Genomic DNA, 20,697 nt, shown 5'->3' with positions numbered 1-20,697 from the left:
GGATACATGGTACTAATTACATGGAAAAATGGGAACCAGCCTGGAAATGGGTGAATATAAAATAGTGTATATATGGGTTTTGCTGACCAGGATTGGTGAATAATGCAAGTTATGTTTTAGGAAAAGAATCTTTTATCCTAACTGTCAGTGAAAAAAAAAACATTGTTTTTTTGATGGAATTTCAGTCCTTTAACAGTCTGGACTTTGGAACACTCATTACTAAAATTAACACCTGACTCTTTGGTGCAGAATTGAAAGCACATGGTTCAAACACATGCAGGTCCAGAAAATGCTGCGGCTCATATCCTTTCCTCAACAAAGAAGCTGACATCCAGGTTTCATCTATACTTGATGAGTACAGGTTTGATCATGAGCACTCAAAAATGTTAAGTTATTGAATTTTTAATATCATGGTGTTTGGATAGGTTTACAATGGGAACTAAATTAGTACCATGAGTCCTACACACCTCTATTGACTGTACAGGACCAAAGTACATGTATCATGAAATGAATCATATTTTGACATCAGTGGCAACACACACCTCTGTGTGTGTGTGTGTGATTTGGATTTTTAATGTAGCTTTAACAATTTTTCAGTCATATCGCTAAGATGTCTGCAATGTGGCAGTTTATAGTGATGTCTGGCACTGGGGCATCATGCCGCAGACATGTAGCATGATGTCCCACCCAGCCACATCCTGACACTAGGCCGACCAGTCCTAACACTAACCTCTTAATGCTGAGCGCCAAACGAGGCAGCTGTATGTACCATTTTTGCAAATCTTTGTATGACTCGGCCGAGGATCGAACCCATGACCTCCCGCATCCGAGGCAGATGCTCTAACCACTAGGCCACCGGAGCGGTAACACACACCACTATTGACTGTATCAGGACCTAAGTACATTTATCATTATATGAATTATATCATAATGACAGTGGCAACACACACCTCTATTGACTGTATCCGGACCTAAGTACATTCATTTATTGGAATACAAATAGTATTAGGCCCTTAGTATCATATCAATCACATAATATCAGTGGCAAAATGCAACCCTACTAACTGTAACATGACCAAAATACATGTATCATGAAATGAATCATATTGTGATATCAGTGGCAATGCATACCCCTACTTAGGGCATACATACCTTATCAGGAAGCTAAGCATTATGATACAAATCTTATCTTGACACAAGTGGCAATACACATCCCTACTAAAGATTATCTCTAAAGAATTATAAGTCATTTATATGATAATTAAAACGTTATTTCACCACTCCAAATTTCCGATATTACTGATTCACTTTTATCATGGCATTCTTTTTTCTATGGCTTATCCAGATGCTAAAAACCATAAATGAAGGGGGCCCCTGAGTGGTCGAGTGGTCTAAAGCGCTTTCCGTTATGGATCACTGCCATCTCACCTCTGTCTGAGTGGGTTTGAGTCTAGGATTTGGCCAATGTGGGTATGTGAGAAAGCATGCCAGTAGCTTCTTGTGGGTCGGTGGTTCTTCCTGGGTTCTTCCTCCACCATTAATACTGTCCACCATGCATAGCCTATCGTGTGCTGAAAAATGGCGTTAAACCCCACAACAACAACAACAAACAACAACCATAAATTTAAAGCGTATGTACTTAACAAATATTTTTTCTTTGTATTAGTCCAAAAAATAATAGTAATTTGTGCCCTTAATTTCCCCCAAAACCAGCACTTTAGCTTGTGATCCTATGAATGGCTTCATGAAATTTCTCACTGATTTACTGCTCAAATAAACCAGGTCTACTATGTTCCCTTATATACTATTTCTGAGTCTGAGGTGGAAAATATAGAAAATATAACATGCTTAGAGTATTCCCCCATTATATAAGTCATGAAATGAGATCAATGAACTGTGCTATAATGAAGGACCTTACAGTGAGGGAGTACTGTAAGTTTACAGTATGTAAATGCACCAAGAGATCAAATAGCTGTCATCATCATACATGAAAGGAAGAACCTATTAATTCAGAGTGCTTAGTAATTGTGCAAAGGAAATTCAAATGCTTTTCTCAGTGTACAAACTACTGTATGCATTGTATATACTCACTTATAAGTCAAGTGCAAATGCAAACTGCATAGATCCCTATCTGCCGGTGCATTATGCAAAGACAGATTTGGTTATGTGAGGTTTGTTAGAAGTAATTAGTAAAACAAAAAAACAGACCTTAATCTGCAGGCACATTATGATACAGCAGATCAGGATCTTTGTAGTTTGCAATTAGACTCAACCTATAAGTGAGTACATATAGTAGTTACTAGCTTAAAGCTTCATGTACATGTTGTACCTGTACAATACACTTTCCTGTCAACTTGTTAATCCATTTCCTTTGCAAATGTCTCATTACAAAACATAATCATACTAACCTTGTATCTTTTCAATGACAGAAGATTTGTTTCTCCGCATATCATAATTACAATACCAAGTTTGATAATCAGGAAAGAAATGGTTGCACAAATTTCATGTCTGGTCAGAAGATAGTGCTAAATACAAAACAGCAAATTTAACTGAATAGAATGATGTACTGTACCAGTAAGATGGATCACCCCATCTTTATTCCTGCGAATTGACAGCTCATGAATTTTCAAGTGGATTGGAACAGGACCTGGAGATGTGACATTCACAGGTGGTCTATCCTCCTGTAATAGAAATAAAGAATGAAAACGACTCGCTGCTGGATCTCTTCCTTCTTTCCATTGTATACCAGTGTTTCTGCTGTCAGTTGTCTTATGATTTGTGATGTCTTCAGACATGGGTATTTAATTATAGTGTCAGTGTTGGATTTATGATGTCTTCAGACATGGGTATTTAATTATAGTGTCTGTGCTGGATTTATGATGTCTTCAGACATGGGTATTTACTTGTAGTGTCAGTGTTGGATTTATGATGTCTTCAGACATGGGTATTTAATTATAGTGTCAGTGTTGGATTTATGATGTCTTCAGACATGGGTATTAACTTGTAGTGTCAGTGTTGGATTTATGATGTCTTCAGACATGGGTATTTATTTTGTAGTGTCAGTGTTGGATTTATGAGGTCTTCAGACATGGGTATTTACTTGTAGTGTCAGTGTTGGATTTATTATGTCTTCAGACATGGGTATTTATTTGTAGTGTCAGTGTTGGATTTATGATGTCTTCAGACATGGGTATTTACTTGTAGTGTCAGTGTTGGATTTATGATGTCTTCAGACATGGGTATTTACTTGTAGTGTCAGTGTTGGATTTATGATGTCGTCAGACATGGGTATTTACTTGTAGTGTCAGTGCTGGATTTATGATGTCGTCAGATATGGGTATTTACTTGTAGTGTCAGTGTTGGATTTATTATGTCTTCAGACATGGGTATTTATTTGTAGTGTCAGTGTTGGATTTATGAGGTCTTCAGACATGGGTATTTAATTATAGTGTCTGTTGGATTTATGATGTCTTCAGACATGGGTATTTACTTGTAGTGTCAGTGTTGGATTTATGATGTCTTCAGACATGGGTATTTACTTGTAGTGTCAGTGTTGGATTTATGATGTCTTCAGACATGGGTATTTATTTGTAGTGTCAGTGTTGGATTTATGAGGTCTTCAGACATGGGTATTTACTTGTAGTGTCAGTGTTGGATTTATGATGTCTTCAGACATGGGTATTTACTTGTAGTGTCAGTGTTGGATTTATGATGTCTTCAGACATGGGTATTTATTTGTAGTGTCAGTGTTGGATTTATGATGTCTTCAGACATGGGTATTTACTTGTAGTGTCAGTGTTGGATTTATGATGTCTTCAGACATGGGTATTTACTTGCAGTGTCAGTGTTGGATTTATGATGTCTTCAGACATGGGTATTTACTTGTAGTGTCAGTGTTGGATTTATGATGTCTTCAGACATGGGTATTTATTTGTAGTGTCAGTGTTGGATTTATTATGTCTTCAGACATGGGTATTTATTTGTAGTGTCAGTGTTGGATTTATGATGTCTTCAGACATGGGTATTTACTTGCAGTGTCAGTGTTGGATTTATGATGTCTTCAGACATGGATATTTACTTGCAGTGTCAGTGTTGGATTTATGATGTCTTCAGACATGGGTATTTACGTGTAGTGTCAGTGTTGGATTTATGATGTCTTCAGACATGGGTATTTAATCATAGTGTCAGTGTTGGATTTATGATGTCTTCAGACATGGGTATTTACTTGTTGTGTCAGCGTTGGATTTATGATGTCTTCAGACATGGGTATTTATTTGTAGTGTCAGTGTTGGATTTATGATGTCTTCAGACATGGGTATTTAATCATAGTGTCAGTGTTGGATTTATGATGTCGTCAGACATGGGTATTTACTTGTAGTGTCAGTGTTGGATTTATGATGTCGTCAGATATGGGTATTTACTTGTAGTGTCAGTGTTGGATTTATGATGTTGTCAGACATGGGTATTTACTTGTAGTGTCAGTGTTGGATTTATGATGTCGTCAGACATGGGTATTTACTTGTAGTGTCAGTGACACGTGCATGATGCCTATATACATCTGCATTTACCTCAAGATGTAATGTAAGATTTGTGATGTCCACAAGCATGGGTATGGCGTCTACCAGTTTCTCATCCTCGCCAAAGCTGGTCAGGTTGATGATACTGGACATCTTCAGCCCAAGACTAAAGTCTTTTACCTTGACACCCATGAACCCAAGTTCAGGTCCATCAGGGGACTCTTTCCCAGCGGCTGGACCCAAAATGAGCTTGAACTTTATTGGGAAACTTTCAATGCTTGGTTTAGGGTCTGTAATGAATCCTGTAAGTAAATGTAGGCACAGTGGTAAATTACAAGGTCCAGAACTGAAAAGAAGCTAGGGTATGGTAGAGCAAGGCAAACCCCCATTAGTGCCATAGCTTTGGGTATAGCTATTACACCTTAAGGTAAAAAATATCTGGTTTCTGACTTTGCTGATGAAAGACCATGAAACAGAATACAAAATTTTTCTATGCCAGAAGCAGTTGGGAGATAATCTGACATGATTTTGTTAAGGGGAAGTATTAGGCAACTTTATAAACTGCTAACACCCCAGCAAGAGAAGATGATCAGTTAACAGAAAATAATGCAAGTCATGTTCATAGTGAGCAACCACAGTCCATGAATACTGAATGTTACAATAAGTCTATCTTGTATTCGTATAAGTTGTGAGCAACCACAGACCATGAATACTGAATGTTACAATAAGTCTATCTTGTATTCATATAAGTTGTGAGCAACCACAGACCATGAATACTGAATGTTACAATAAGTCTATCTTGTATTCATATAAGTTGTGAGCAACCACAGTCCATGAATACTGAATGTTACAATAAGTCTATCTTGTATTCGTATAAGTTGTGAGCAACCACAGACCATGAATACTGAATGTTACAATAAGTCTATCTTGTATTCATATAAGTTGTGAGCAACCACAGACCATGAATACTGAATGTTACAATAAGTCTATCTTGTATTCATATAAGTTGTGAGCAACCACAGACCATGAATACTGAATGTTACAATAAGTCTATCTTGTATTCGTATAAGTTGTGAGCAACCACAGTCCATGAATACTAAATGTTACAATAAGTCTAACTTGTATTCGTATAGGCTGTGAGCAACCACAGACCATGAATACTGAATGTTACAATAAGTCTAACTTGTATTCGTATAGGCTGTGAGCAACCACAGACCATGAATACTGAATGTTACAATAAGTCTAACTTGTATTCGTATAAGTTGTGAGCAACCACAGTCCATGAATACTGAATGTTACAATAAGTCTAACTTGTATTCGTATAAGTTGTGAGCAACCACAGTCCATGAATACTGAATGTTACAATAAGTCTATCTTGTATTCGTATAAGTTGTGAGCAACCACAGTCCATGAATACTAAATGTTACAATAAGTCTAACTTGTATTCGTATAGGCTGTGAGCAACCACAGACCATGAATACTGAATGTTACAATAAGTCTAACTTGTATTCGTATAGGCTGTGAGCAACCACAGACCATGAATACTGAATGTTACAATAAGTCTAACTTGTATTCGTATAAGTTGTGAGCAACCACAGTCCATGAATACTGAATGTTACAATAAGTCTAACTTGTATTCGTATAAGTTGTGAGCAACCACAGTCCATGAATACTGAATGTTACAATAAGTCTAACTTGTATTCGTATAGGCTGTGAGCAACCACAGACCATGAATACTGAATGTTACAATAAGTCTAACTTGTATTCGTATAGGCTGTGAGCAACCACAGTCCATGAATACTGAATGTTACAGTAAGTCTATCTTGTATTCGTATAAGTTGTGAGCAACCACAGTCCATGAATACTGAATGTTACAATAAGTCTATCTTGTATTCATATAAGTTGTGAGCAACCACAGACCATGAATACTGAATGGTACAATAAGTCTATCTTGTATTCGTATAAGTTGTGAGCAACCACAGTCCATGAATACTGAATGTTACAGTAAGTCTATCTTGTATTCGTATAAGTTGTGAGCAACCACAGTCCATGAATACCGAATGTTACAATAAGTCTATCTTGTATTCGTATAAGTTGTGAGCAACCACAGACCATGAATACTGAATGGTACAATAAGTCTATCTTGTATTCGTATAAGTTGTGAGCAACCACAGACCATGAATACTGAATGTTACAATAAGTCTAACTTGTATTCGTATAGGTTGTGAGCAACCACAGTCCATGAATACCGAATGTTACAATAAATCTAAATTGTTATTAAATACTGGTAAGTTGTGAAATTTTACCTGACAATTCAACCTTCACAAAAAAAATGTTGATGAGACAAAACAAGGGTTCCATAAAACACTGTCTCAAACTATAAAATACCCATTGACACATAGGACTTTAATAAACATTCACAAAAAATCTTGTTTTTGCTGCTTGAGTTGCTGTGGCCTCCATCAGTAAACAAAACATCTAAATGTCTTGGTATAAACTAATTTAAGCGAGACAATAGACAGATAAAAGTTATGGTGTGGTAAAGGAGATATCTTCGATAACCAAGAGTCATCGATCCACTTCATTATACATTAACCACTTGCTTGTGGAGCTAGCTAAAAGTGTTTATCGCTCTACTAACTAACTGTTTGCTGCTGAAAGTGACCCAATCGGACTTCTAACTAACTGGATGCAGTTGAAGTGATCCAATCACACTGCTATCTAACTGGATGCAGCTGAAAGTGATCCAATCAGGCTGCTGTCTAACTGGATGCAGCTGAAAGTGATCCATTCAGGCTGCTATCTAGCAAGATGAAGCTGAATGTGATCCAATCAGACTGCTATCTAACTGGATGCAGCTGAAAGTGATCCAATCAGGCTGCTATCTAACTGGATGCAGCTGAAAGTGATCCAATCAGGCTGCTATCTAACTGGATGCAGCTGAAAGTGATCCAATCAGGCTACTATCTAACTGGATGCAGCTGAAAGTGATCCAATCAGACTGCTATCTAACTGGATGCAGCTGAATGTGATCCATCAGACTGCTATCTAACTGGATGCAGCTGAGTGTGATCCAATCAGGCTGCTATCTAACTGGATGCAGCTGAAAGTGATCCAATCAGGCTGCTCTCCAACTGGATGGAGCTGAAAGTGATCCAATCAGGCTGCTATCTAGCGGGATGCAGCTAAAAGTGATCCAATCAGGCTGCTATCTAGCAGGATGCAGCTGAAAGTGATCCAATCAGACTGCTATCTAGCAGATTGCAGCTGAAAGTGATCCAATCAGGCTGCTATCTAGCGGGATGCAGCTAAAAGTGATCCAATCAGGCTGCTATCTAGCAGGATGCAGCTGAAAGTGATCCAATCAGACTGCTATCTAGCAGAATGCAGCTGAAAGTGATCCAATCCGGCTGCTAACTGGATACAGCTGAAAGTGATTCTATTACAGTGCTCTTTACATTTACCTAGATAGATCATATGAATAATCATTATGTCAGTTTCTCCATTTAAACTGTTCACACACAAATAATTTTTTTTTCAAGTCAAGGCATGTGAACATCATGAAAGTTGCCTTATTTAGCACCAAGCACAAGAAAACCCCGTCTTTCATTGATCAGTTGATTTTGCGTGTAATGGAAATAAAATATTTTAATTGTAAGTGGGCACTTCTTCAAAACACTATCTCAGTTAACAACACGTGAAAGGGTCAATGTGAATTGAAGTGGCTCATTGAAAATTGATATGTGAAGATAGGGAGACGTGATGCATCACTACCTGTTGGTGTGGAGAGTTTTTCATAGAATTCTTCATAGACAACATTGCCTGGCTCAGCTGAATGGAGAGCTTTGGCCTGGACACGGATGAATGTGTCAAGTCCTGTACCCTGCATCAGGAACTCAATGTCAGTCAGCCTGAACACAACAACTGACACCTGAAATAAATAAATATACTAACAATGTCACTCACCCATCAACCAGAACACCACCAATGATACATTGAACTTGTAAATAAAATGTGTGTCACTCAGGTGGGACATCATATATTGGCACATGCAACTGATGAAAACCACTTGGGTCAGAAAACACAATTTTGATGTGGATGTCATTCAACCTGAACAAACACCACTGATACCTGGACCAAATTAACAAAATGTCAGTGTCATTAAGCCTCAACACCATAGCTGACACATACAAGAGATAAATACAATGTCAGTTCACTCAGCCTGAACTGCATCAATGAAAACTGGAACATATAAACACATCAATGTCTTTTAGTCTGCATACCATGTTAATCTATGGGCTTAAACTTAAGTAACAAGATTATGTAAATCCCAAACAAGCAAGTTTTCCAAAATTTAAATTTATTTTAAAAAAATATAAAATCGAAGAAAGTGAAAGAATTAAAAATAACTTGCAGTGTATGAGTTCTTAGACTGTAATTATAATCCTAATTATACTATCAATTTCTCAATAATCTGGAAACTCTTCCAAGGTATTCCAAATGAAGCTTCTATAGTGCTTAAGTGTTACCATGATAACACCACTGAAATTTACACAATTATTAATCCAAATGTTTTTACTTCATTGCAATCTTGTGAACAAAGAATATCAATGAAGTCCCTGAAAGTTTCACATAATCTGATTGAATTAATTAAATATTCAAGTCCTTCAGTCCAATCATCATATAATCCCAAAGTACTGACTGTTTAAATCAAAGTTTATATCTGCTCTGCTTTATCCAGTGACTTAAAAATAAAAATACTACTTTCCTCTCAATGACTCTAACAAATCCTATCACAACTGTACAAGAATAAAATAATATGGTCATTATATAGTATCCATTTACGTTTCAAATAAACAAAATCTAAATCACAATATTTTCTAGACCAATCTGAAATTCTATTATTCCTTTCACAATAACGTGGTCATCAAAATGAAAAAGTCCTTTTGTGACCTTCAAGAATCAGTGAACAGAACAACTGCTAAAGCATGCATGATAGTTCTCCATAGGGAATTGCACTTTGAGTGAATGAGTGTTTTTAGATTTTTAACATAGTTTTAACAGTTTTTCAGTCAAATTGCTAAGATGTCTGCAGTGTGGCATTTTATAGCGATGTGTAGCACTGGGGCATCATGTTGCAGACATGTAGCATCATGTCCCACCCAGTCTCATTATCCTGATACCAAGTCAACCAGTCCTAACACTAACCTTTTAATGCTGAGTACCAATCGAGGCAGCTGTTAGTACCATTTTTATAAGTCTTTGGAATGACTCGGCCATGGTTCAAACCTGCAAATCTGCATCTGAGGCAGACGCTCTAACCTCTGGGCTAACAGAGCGGTCCAATTGTACTTTGAATTACACTCTTTGTTTACGTGACCCCCATTCATACTTGTGTATCATTCATGACCAGGTTAGTTGATTTACCCTCAGCCATCGGCCTTGTCATGAATGGAATTTTTACAAAGAAGAGTACATGTACTTTTACGCTAGTGCCAACCAATGAATTTAAAATACAACTGTCAGTGCCTCAATGACTTGTATAAAAAAGATATAATTAATTCTAATGATGATACATAAATATGTAACAACCATCACAGACAGCCAGAATTGACAAGGACCATTTCAATGTCAACCAACCTAAATACCATCAGAGATGATGCCAGAAAAAGGGGAAGGAGTATATATACATATAGGGCCAACATCCATGGATATAGACTCACTTATAAGTAGAGTCCAGCTTCATACTACATAATGTGTGGGAAGATCAGGATCTATGTTGCTTTCAGATGGACAAGACTTAAAAGCAAGAATTCTGTCCCTTTACATCCACTCGCAGTCAAATACTCTGTTCTACAGAATGCATAGTTTTATTGTTGTTGTCGTGGGGTTTAATGCCATTTTTCAGCACACGATAGGCTATGTATGGCGGCCGGTATTAATGGTGGAGGAAGAACCCAGGAAGAACCACCGACCCACAAGAAGCTACTGGCAAGCTTTCTCACATACCCACATTGGCCGAATCCAAGACTCAAACCCACGCAGACAGATGTGAGATGGCAGTGATCTGTAACGGAGAGCGCTTTAGACCACTCGGGGCCCCCATAGTTTTAAGGCATCAAAACAACTGCTTTACCTGTCAAGTGTTACTACATGTACTGTATTATTCATAGTTATGGAATTCCAAGAGTCTCAGCTCAAATGTTTTGTTATACTGGTAAACTGTATATTGCAAATTTTGTTATTAAGCTAATTTCTACATTTCTACCTTAGTTTTCTTTCTTCTCAAACTTAAATTTTTTAACTGCTATAAAAATTAGGCTGTTTGTAAAGATGATTTCTTACTGGAATTTGAACTCTTCTGGGATGTTCTCCTGCAGAGTTGTTTTTAATTTATATATCATACACACTCGTCCACACCATGGCAGCACCTCCATCAGGGTCTATTCTAGGCCATGTAATTGTAGAATTCACACTTCTACTAAAAAAATTGTACCAAAAAAAGTAAATCAACCAATGCATCGAAATCACACCTTATGTTTTAAAGCCCTATCTTTATTTCTTCACATAATGACCCATTTTTTATTGAACAGAAAATTTGGTCCCTCAAACACAATTTTTAGTTCAAGAATGGATCCTTCTGTTCCTTAAACATGAAAATCACCACTGACCACTTGGAAGAATAAGACAACGTGATGAGATAAACACCACCTCACTTAGCCTAAACATAATAACAAGGCAATGTTACTCAGCCTGAACACCACTAATGACACCTGAAACAAATTTACAGCCTGACACCACTACTGACATCTGAAACAAATTTAACCATTTTATTGATGTCAATTTGGCATGAATCCCACCAGAAACAGCTTAAACAGATAGCAACCATGATGTTCAGTCTAAACTTTAACAGTCATGCTTGCAACAAATAAATTCCACGTCATGTCCATCTAAGCTAAATGCCACACACAATATATAAATATTGGTGTTTTGATGAAACTGGTGACTCACTCGGTCTACATGCCACACTCAGTATATAAATATTGGTGTTTTGATGAAACTGGTGACTCACTCGGTCTACATGCCACACTCAATACAAACACTGGTGTTATGAAGAAACTGGTGATTCACTTGACCTAAATGTCATGCACAAAACACAAATATTGGTGTTCTGAAAAATATGGTGACTTGCTTGCAACTTTATCTGACTTTCAAAATCTCAACACTAGGCTTTAACATTAATGTAACTACTGAACATTTACATAAGTGCCAAATTCCCATGTTAACATTGGTCAGACAGGAAAACATAAACCTTACATAAACGTGATATGTCTAAGCCTTTGCAAACACTACAACACAGTAACTTGGAGAAAACAGACCCCTTATTCACACCTGTCAGCCTATAAACCAATACCTGGAGAAAATCAATACCATGTCAATGTCAGCAAGCCCCCATGAACACCATAACAAATTATGAAACAAGTAAACACTGTGTAAAAACTACACAGTCCAAATATCAATAATGCAGACTTGCAATAAATTAACGAAACCATTAAGAAATCAACAATACCGACTTGCAATAAATAAGCACAATAGTCCAGATATCAACAATGCTGATTTGCAATAATTAACATAACAGTCCAAATATCAACAATGCTGACTTGCAATAAATAAACATAACAGTCCAGAACATAATCTCTTACATGTGAAACAACTGACTTTATTAATCATACTAAACTATCCCAAAATGTAACTCAAACTTAATAAAATGAAGAGCACAGGGTACAACTGTCTGAACATTTTGTAGCTCAGAATCATTTGTACCAACCAGAAAAGTCTTCAAGCAGGAATGTTTTCTGTCAGTGTCAAGTTTGGTCAAATTCTAAAAAGCCATTTTGGAGAAATATTTTAAAGCTTTTTCTTTAATAATGGTAATCATACCTGATGGCAGTGTGTGAGTAATCTGTGCATTTGTACTAGGCAGATCACTGCATCTGAGTCTATTCTGGGCTGATCACAGATTAAACAGAATCTGTGATTGGCTGATCACAGCAATAGTTTATTTTGACCTGATCCCAGATTAAGTAAAATCTATGCTAAGCTGATCTCTGAGCAGAGTGTATTCTGGGCTGATTCTGGATTAAGTGGAATATATGCTAAGTTGATTTCTGCATTACAGTGTATAATGGGCTGATCCCAGATTAAACAGAATCTGTACTAGACTGATCCAGGCATCACAGTTTATTTTGGGTTGATTGCTGATTAAGCAGAATTGTGTCAGGCTGATTCAAGCATGAAGCAAGTATTGTGATTGCCAATTACATGTATTCAAAACTAAACCAATTTGAATATCAAAATATACTTTGGTATGAGTTCAGTGTTACTTGGGCTGATCCCAGTCTACATGACCTGCATAATATGGGCTGATCCCAGTCTACAGGACTTGTTTAATCATGTATAATGAAAAGAGTGTGTTGACTCATTAACCCCTGGCACTGAGTTTACTGGCAGGAGGTAGTAGCCTACTGCCAAGCTCTGTTGTGTCAAGGTCATGTAAGATACACTAAAGTGGGTGGTATTATAGAAAAGTAGACAGATGTAGCTCTACAATGATATAAAAAAATCTGGACATTCTAGTTGCACTACAAAAAACAGGGGAAAAACCTCAATTTTTGGACCTGATTTTTTTCCACCGAAAATTTGCCCGTTGTCGGAATCCGATTTTGTGTCTGGATTTTAGACTTTTTGGTCTCATACTTAAGGTCTCACTGGATAGTTTAGTATTTTGACACCTCCCTAATTTTTAAGGTAGAAGGCATAAATCCAATTATCACAAGCCTAGCATTTATGAATTCACACAGAAGCTAAATCTATAATGTGGTTTAGATTTACTTTGAGTTAGGCATGGAAATAGGTTGGCTTGTTAGTGACTGCCTGTCACAGTTAGACGAGCATTGGAGATCAAATGCATAACTTGGGTTGCAAATGAGCTGTCGACTTGGCCTACGTATTTATGTGTGTCTGCTACAGAGGTAACTATCTAAAAATCTAGATGGTTCATGGGTGATGAAAAGTATGCTAATTTGTTATAGTACTAGTGAACTTTATTCATGCATAAGGTACATACCGATTCTTTTAGCTGCCTTGTCACAGGAAAATATTCAAAATAGCTCTTTGCTGTCAAAAATGAATGTAAAATTTAGGGGTTGGTGGCAGTGTTGGTTTAGTATAAAAGCCACCAGTTGCATCAGGAATTAACCTGATTGCCACAGTCAAAATCTCACATGTATGCTTTCTACAAAAATCATTAGTTTGTTTTTATTTGTGTCTTCAGTGCAAAATTATTCTCATTTTTCTTGATAAACTGAGACCTAAGGCAGACTGGTATGAATGCAAACAGACAGAAGATGAACCTTTGCAAAAAGTAGGATAAGGTGGGCATTCAGATAAAAGAGGGTTTCTCTATACAAAAATGTTGAGTCCGTTAAGCAAAAGCTTATTGGAAAATCACCGGGAAGTTGATGTATTAGGATGTATTCAGAAATAGCCCACAACGTGTGTTTCCTACTTGCATTTCAGGTGAAAACAACAAAAACCTCCAGGGGTTAATGAGTTAAGGAGTAGCCTAATACAGGATATATGGGGAAGGACGTTTTTTTTATTATATCTCATTGATAATAATTTTTTCATCTACATGATTATAACGTGCAATTTTTAAAACATTTTATGCTGCTAACAGATGTTTACCCAATGCTATCAAAATTTTGTGGGGAGATCACTGGGATCAAAAAGATCTCTGCCAAAGGAAGTTGCAGTTATCAGGAAATAATAACCGAAATAGTGATGTTCATCTTAGCTATGGTAAGAGTTTAAAGAAAGTCACGAACATTTCCCATTGAAAAAGATTCATAGCTGCCAACCTTCCAGGCCCACAATCAGTGAAAATAGGGATAAAAAGTCGTGAATTTGGACATGAATTAGTGAAAAATACCATGACAATAACTCCATCCACTCTGATCGTCTTGGGCTTGGGCAATGTGGCTGTGTGAGAAAGCTTGCCAGTAGCTTCTTTTGGGTCAGTGGTTCTTACAAGAGTTCTTCCTCCACCAGTTATATGCTATGTACAGCTATCATGTGCTGAAAAATGGCATTCAACCCATGGAAAAAACTAAATTGTGTATGATGTATGGATGGAAAGATGTACATTATGACTATTGAAACTGAAGAATTGTGTAAAGCAGGATGGACTTCTGGACGAGCCATTAGTTTAATATGTGTATGAAATCATATACAGCATCTTGAACGGCTTTTGAGTAATGCTCTGGAAATGAAAATGCGACAGATGGTGGACGAATGAAGAGGTAAATGAAAAAAAAAAATCTAAAATATTGAAACTAAATTTTTTAAATAGCATAAAGCACTTGAAATTTGCAAAGTAGGACAGAATGTATGACAAAATGTACAATAGTGACTGGTGATCTTGCCTTGAAATGGTACTCCGAATGCATTGCACTGTCTAATACTAAGTTTCAGCCCACAAGCTTCCAATGGGCTAACATGGGTATTTGAGAAAGCTTGACAGTAGCTTCTTCTGGGTCGGTGTTCTACCCAGGATCTTCCCAGGTTCTTCCTCTACCAGATGTTCTGGCACCCATGTATCATGTGCTGAAAAATGGCATTCAATTGACAAACCAAATTTCAAATGGCTTTAAAATTTTACAGAAGAACCAAAGTATGACAGACAGACACATGAATACTATGTCAGCCACCTCTTGCAAAATGGCAGGGAGAAGAAAACTTGAACTTTTTTTGAACAGTAAACAATGCTCTACAGGAGGATAAATGAACTCACATTAAATACTGCTGCTTCTGTACCATTAAATCTCAAGAGTTCTTTTTTCTGTCACTACCCAATCAAGCTGTAAATGGTGAGTATAAGTACTAACAGCACTCCATCCAGTTGTAAAGGGTGAAGATAACCACTAACACTACTCCATCCAGCTGTAAAGGGTGAAGATAACCACTAACACTACTCCATCAAGCTGTAAAGGGTGAAGATAACCACTAACACTACTCCATCCAGCTGTAAAGGGTGAAGATAACCACTCACACTACTCCATCCAGCTGTAAAGGGTGAAGATAACCACTCACACTACTCCATCCAGCTGTAATGGGTGAAGATAACCACTAACACTACTCCATCCAGCTGTAATGGGTGAAGATAACCACTAACACTACTCCATCCAGCTGTAATGGGTGAAGATAACCACTAACACTACTCCATCCAGCTGTAATGGGTGAAGATAACCACTAACACTACTCCATCCAGCTGTAATGGGTGAAGATAACCACTAACACTACTCCATCCAGCTGTAAAGGGTGAAGATAACCACTAACACTACTCCATCCAGCTGTAAAGGGTGAAGACAACCACTAACACTACTCCATCCAGTTGTAAAGGGTGAAGACAACCACTAACACTACTCCATCCAGCTGTAAAGGGTGAAGACAACCACTAACACTACTCCATCCAGCTGTAAAGGGTGAAGACAACCACTAACACTACTCCATCCAGTTGTAAAGGGTGAAGAAAACCACTAACACTACTCCATCCAGCTGTAAAGGGTGAAGATAACCACTAACACTACTCAATCCAGCTGTAAAGGGTGAAGACAACCACTAACACTACTCCATCCAGTTGTAAGGGGTGAAGATAACCACTAACACTACTCCATCCAGTTGTAAAGGGTGAAGATAACCACTCACACTACTCCATCCAGCTGTAAAGGGTGAAGATAACCACTAACACTACTCCATCCAGCTGTAAAGGGTGAAGATAACCACTCACACTACTCCATCCAGCTGTAAAGGGTGAAGATAACCACTCACACTACTCCATCCAGCTGTAATGGGTGAAGATAACCACTAACACTACTCCATCCAGCTGTAATGGGTGAAGATAACCACTAACACTACTCCATCCAGCTGTAATGGGTGAAGATAACCACTAACACTACTCCATCCAGCTGTAATGGGTGAAGATAACCACTAACACTACTCCATCCAGCTGTAAAGGGTGAAGATAACCACTAACACTACTCCATCCAGCTGTAAAGGGTGAAGACAACCACTAACACTACTCCATCCAGTTGTAAAGGGTGAAGACAACCACTAACACTACTCCATCCAGCTGTAAAGGGTGAAGACAACCACTAACACTACTCCATCCAGCTGTAAAGGGTGAAGACAACCACTAACACTACTCCATCCAGTTGTAAAGGGTGAAGAAAACCACTAACACTACTCCATCCAGCTGTAAAGGGTGAAGATAACCACTCACACTACTCCATCCAGCTGTAAAGGGTGAAGACAACCACTAACACTACTCCATCCAGTTGTAAGGGGTGAAGATAACCACTAACACTACTCCATCCAGTTGTAAAGGGTGAAGATAACCACTCACACTACTCCATCCAGCTGTAAAGGGTGAAGATAACCACTCACACTACTCCATCCAGCTGTAATGGGTGAAGATAACCACTAACACTACTCCATCCAGCTGTAAAGGGTGAAGATAACCAATAACACTACTCCATCCAGCTGTAATGGGTGAAGATAACCACTAACACTACTCCATCCAGCTGTAATGGGTGAAGATAACCACTAACACTACTCCATCCAGCTGTAATGGGTGAAGATAACCACTAACACTACTCCATCCAGCTGTAAAGGGTGAAGATAACCACTAACACTACTCCATCCAGCTGTAAAGGGTGAAGACAACCACTAACACTACTCCATCCAGTTGTAAAGGGTGAAGACAACCACTAACACTACTCCATCCAGTTGTAAGGGGTGAAGATAACCACTAACACTACTCCATCCAGTTGTAAAGGGTGAAGAAAACCACTAACACTACTCCACCCAGCTGTAATGGGTGAAGAAAACCACTAACACTACTCCATCCAGCTGTAATGGGTGAAGATAACCACTAACACTACTCCATCCAGCTGTAATGGGTGAAGATAACCACTAACACTACTCCATCCAGCTGTAAAGGGTGAAGATAACCACTAACACTACTCCATCCAGCTGTAAAGGGTGAAGACAACCACTAACACTACTCCATCCAGCTGTAAAGGGTGAAGACAACCACTAACACTACTCCATCCAGCTGTAAAGGGTGAAGACAACCACTAACACTACTCCATCCAGCTGTAAAGGGTGAAGATAATCACTCACACTACTCCATCCAGCTGTAAAGGGTGAAGATAACCACTCACACTACTCCATCCAGCTGTAAAGGGTGAAGACAACCACTAACACTACTCCATCCAGCTGTAATCGGTGAAGAAAACCACTAACACTACTCCATCCAGCTGTAAAGGGTGAAGATAACCACTAACACTACTCCATCCAGCTGTAAAGGGTGAAGATCACCAATAAGATGCCACTCAAACAATGCACATTAACATAAGCTAAGAACAAATCATACATTAAAAATCTGAAAACTAAGACAAAAATTCCCCATTTCCATCAAAACAGCTGTATGTCCTTCCCAACAGTGCTCCAAGTTACAAATATTAGCATATTTTATGGTATTCCTGTTTAAGATTGGACTGCCAACTGATTGGCATGAACTGTCAGAAACCATCAAGAGGTTTCCTTAGTTTCAGTAATTCATTCACATCTATTTACAATAAATGTCCCACACTCACCATTTCTTTTCCCTTGGAAGCTGATGTGCTGTCTGCATAAATGCTGGACAGGTCATCCATTCCATCTGTTCCACAGGATGAGGTGGTATCCAGCTGTGTCCTGGCTCCAGAGTGACTAAATGCTTGAATTTCGGATTCATCCAGTGTCAAAAACTCGAAATTGTCATCATCATCTGACTGATCTGTTCGTAAAGACATTGTCTCTAGGTCATCTGACTGGGAAGAGGTATCATCAAATTCCAGTTTGTTCTTTATCTTGTCAGCAATATTAGAGAAGTTTGTCACTGCTGAGGCAAAAGATTTCTTCATCTGGTCAGTGGCCTTGGTGACCTTGACCTTGCTATTCGACCTTGACCTTTGCTGTCCATTTACCTGACTAGAACTTGAGCTAAGGCCAGAATCACTTGCAACGGAATAAGCATGAGATGTCAAGATGTCCTGTATATGACCTTCTGAGCTGGCAGAAGAAATTTTGTCTGCTGAGTGCATACTATCCTGTAGCACTGAAGCCTGAACCTGGAGGGTAACTGGATCCTCAACCCCATCCCGCATTGTGTAATACACAATGGTGGAATCACTCTGAGATTTAATGAGTGATGTATGGGCAAGGTTAATATCACCTGACAGCTCCAACTTAGGCCCTATAAAAAGAAAAATTTAGTTTAAAAAAATAATCTCAAAATTGTATACACTCTGATCATAATGTAAAGATGCATTAATTCATTTTGAATTACTATTATAAGTCATCTCATATTAGCAAAAAAAAGTTCTAAGAGGAGGGATGAAGTGGGGGAGGAGAAATGGATGGACAAAAGAGAACAAGAAGATAAATGGGATAAAATAATGCTTGGAGTCATTCAATACAGACTTACCATCGGCTGTAGTTGTAATGGTCAGAAATTGTTGGTCTTCAGTCACATTTGCATTATGGCGAGCATCTCTGACAGGATCAGACTCAGCGCCCAACAACTCTCCAGACTCATCGTAACCATTGATGTTCTCCGAGTCCTCTGTTAAAGGACTACAGGGATCACTTGGCACCAAGAGGCGTTGTGAGCATGGCAATAACTCGGCAATCACAGGACACACTGTAGCAAACTCAAAATCAGGTATCACAAGAGGAATACAAACAGTTTTTCCTGGAGAAGAGCCTCCAAAGTTCTCTGCATCTGCATTAAGTTCTGTCTGGAATTTTGTCAGAGATTCCGTCATTCTTAATAAGAACAGATACTGATAGTGATTCAGCTGCACTCGAACTTTGGCACCTATTTTGGCAACAATATTAAAATCAGCTATTTGGCACATTACGCATTGCACATTGTTCCCCTTGGATTGAGCTGCACTGAAACTACCACTTCCTGGATTATGGGAACTATCAAAAGTACTTGCTTGTTTATCTCCTTTTATAATGCTGTCTTTGTTACTCTCATGTTGAGAAGTATGAGATAATTTCCCTTTATCATCATCCATCTCATCTAATTTATAAAACTCTCTCAACAATCTCTTACTCTGTCTCTCCTCTTGAAGTGTCTCTCTCCCAGGCCTTTTTGCACAATACTCATCTCCTTTTATCACAGATTCAAGACTGTTTGCTCTTCCATGTTTCAAATGAGACATTTTTGTCTCAGTTAAGTGTCCATGTGACCACTGAGAAGAGATCCCTGTATCAGACACATCTAGTGAGATTTTAGCCTCTTGTACCATGGACATTCCTGGGGCATCTGATGATTTCTGACCTTCATTTAGTGCAGGGCCAGCCAGCCATATGACCAGTGGGAAGGACTCCACAAATGGAACTGGCCGTGCTCGACTTGTGGGAACACCAAGGAATTCCAACCAAAGCTGATCAACTTTAATGTGCCAGATATCAAACTGACGGTCCAGTTTCAATGTATTGGTGTGAAACAATTTATGTACAGCTTCTTGTGTCCCACACTTTAGGTATTTCTCTGGCACTATCCCATTACACAGACTCTTGGTATACTTATGAACATATGGATTAAACTCACTGAATGCATATTTATAAAAATGTTTTGGAATGGAAGACATGTTGTTTCCATCATTAGGAAACTGCACTGAAGTGAAGAGATCTGTGTGTTTGTAATCATCCAGAACAGATCTGAGATTGGCGAGTGTTGTCCCATCCTCTACACACGTGTTTGTTGCTGTGATGCGTGAAAACTGAATCTGCAGGGATTCAGGTCGCTCAGGTTGAGACTCTATGCGCTCCTCTGAAATCACAATCTGAAACAGAAATGACAGTACCTTCAGAAAATGGTGAAAGAATGTTTTGAGTGAAACCCAGGACACAAAGTTACAAAATGTAATCAAGGCCCTTGAAACATTCATGAATATTAAGCATTTTATGAGTGAGTTAGTGAGTGAATTTACTGCAAAGAAAATGTGTTGTCCTAACAAGAGAGACAAATATTTGTTGTCCCATAAATGAGAAAGAGATTCTT

At 38.3% G+C, this 20,697-nt stretch overlaps 1 protein-coding gene across 2 annotated transcripts in view; it reads right to left on the bottom strand.

Annotated features, from left to right (window-relative positions):
• The window catches only part of LOC149792518 (bridge-like lipid transfer protein family member 3B), a 129,813-nt gene that overhangs the window by 2,688 nt on the left and 106,428 nt on the right, over nucleotides 1–20,697 (bottom strand). For both annotated transcript variants that reach the window (XM_089971139.1, XM_089971140.1), the window contains 5 exons: nucleotides 19,108–20,479; nucleotides 18,236–18,876; nucleotides 8,292–8,448; nucleotides 4,569–4,819; nucleotides 2,573–2,681 (listed from right to left, as the gene is read on the bottom strand). In XM_089971139.1, the coding sequence (XP_089827265.1) occupies nucleotides 2,573–2,681; nucleotides 4,569–4,819; nucleotides 8,292–8,448; nucleotides 18,236–18,876; nucleotides 19,108–20,479 (2,530 nt within the window). The remainder of the gene's footprint in view (nucleotides 1–2,572; nucleotides 2,682–4,568; nucleotides 4,820–8,291; nucleotides 8,449–18,235; nucleotides 18,877–19,107; nucleotides 20,480–20,697) is intronic.

The sequence above is a fragment of the Sinohyriopsis cumingii genome, chromosome 9, assembly GCF_028554795.1.
Source record: "Sinohyriopsis cumingii isolate HCF-2022 chromosome 9, ASM2855479v2, whole genome shotgun sequence".
NCBI lineage: Eukaryota > Metazoa > Mollusca > Bivalvia > Unionida > Unionidae > Sinohyriopsis > Sinohyriopsis cumingii.
This window is presented reverse-complemented; position numbering and strand designations above follow the sequence as displayed.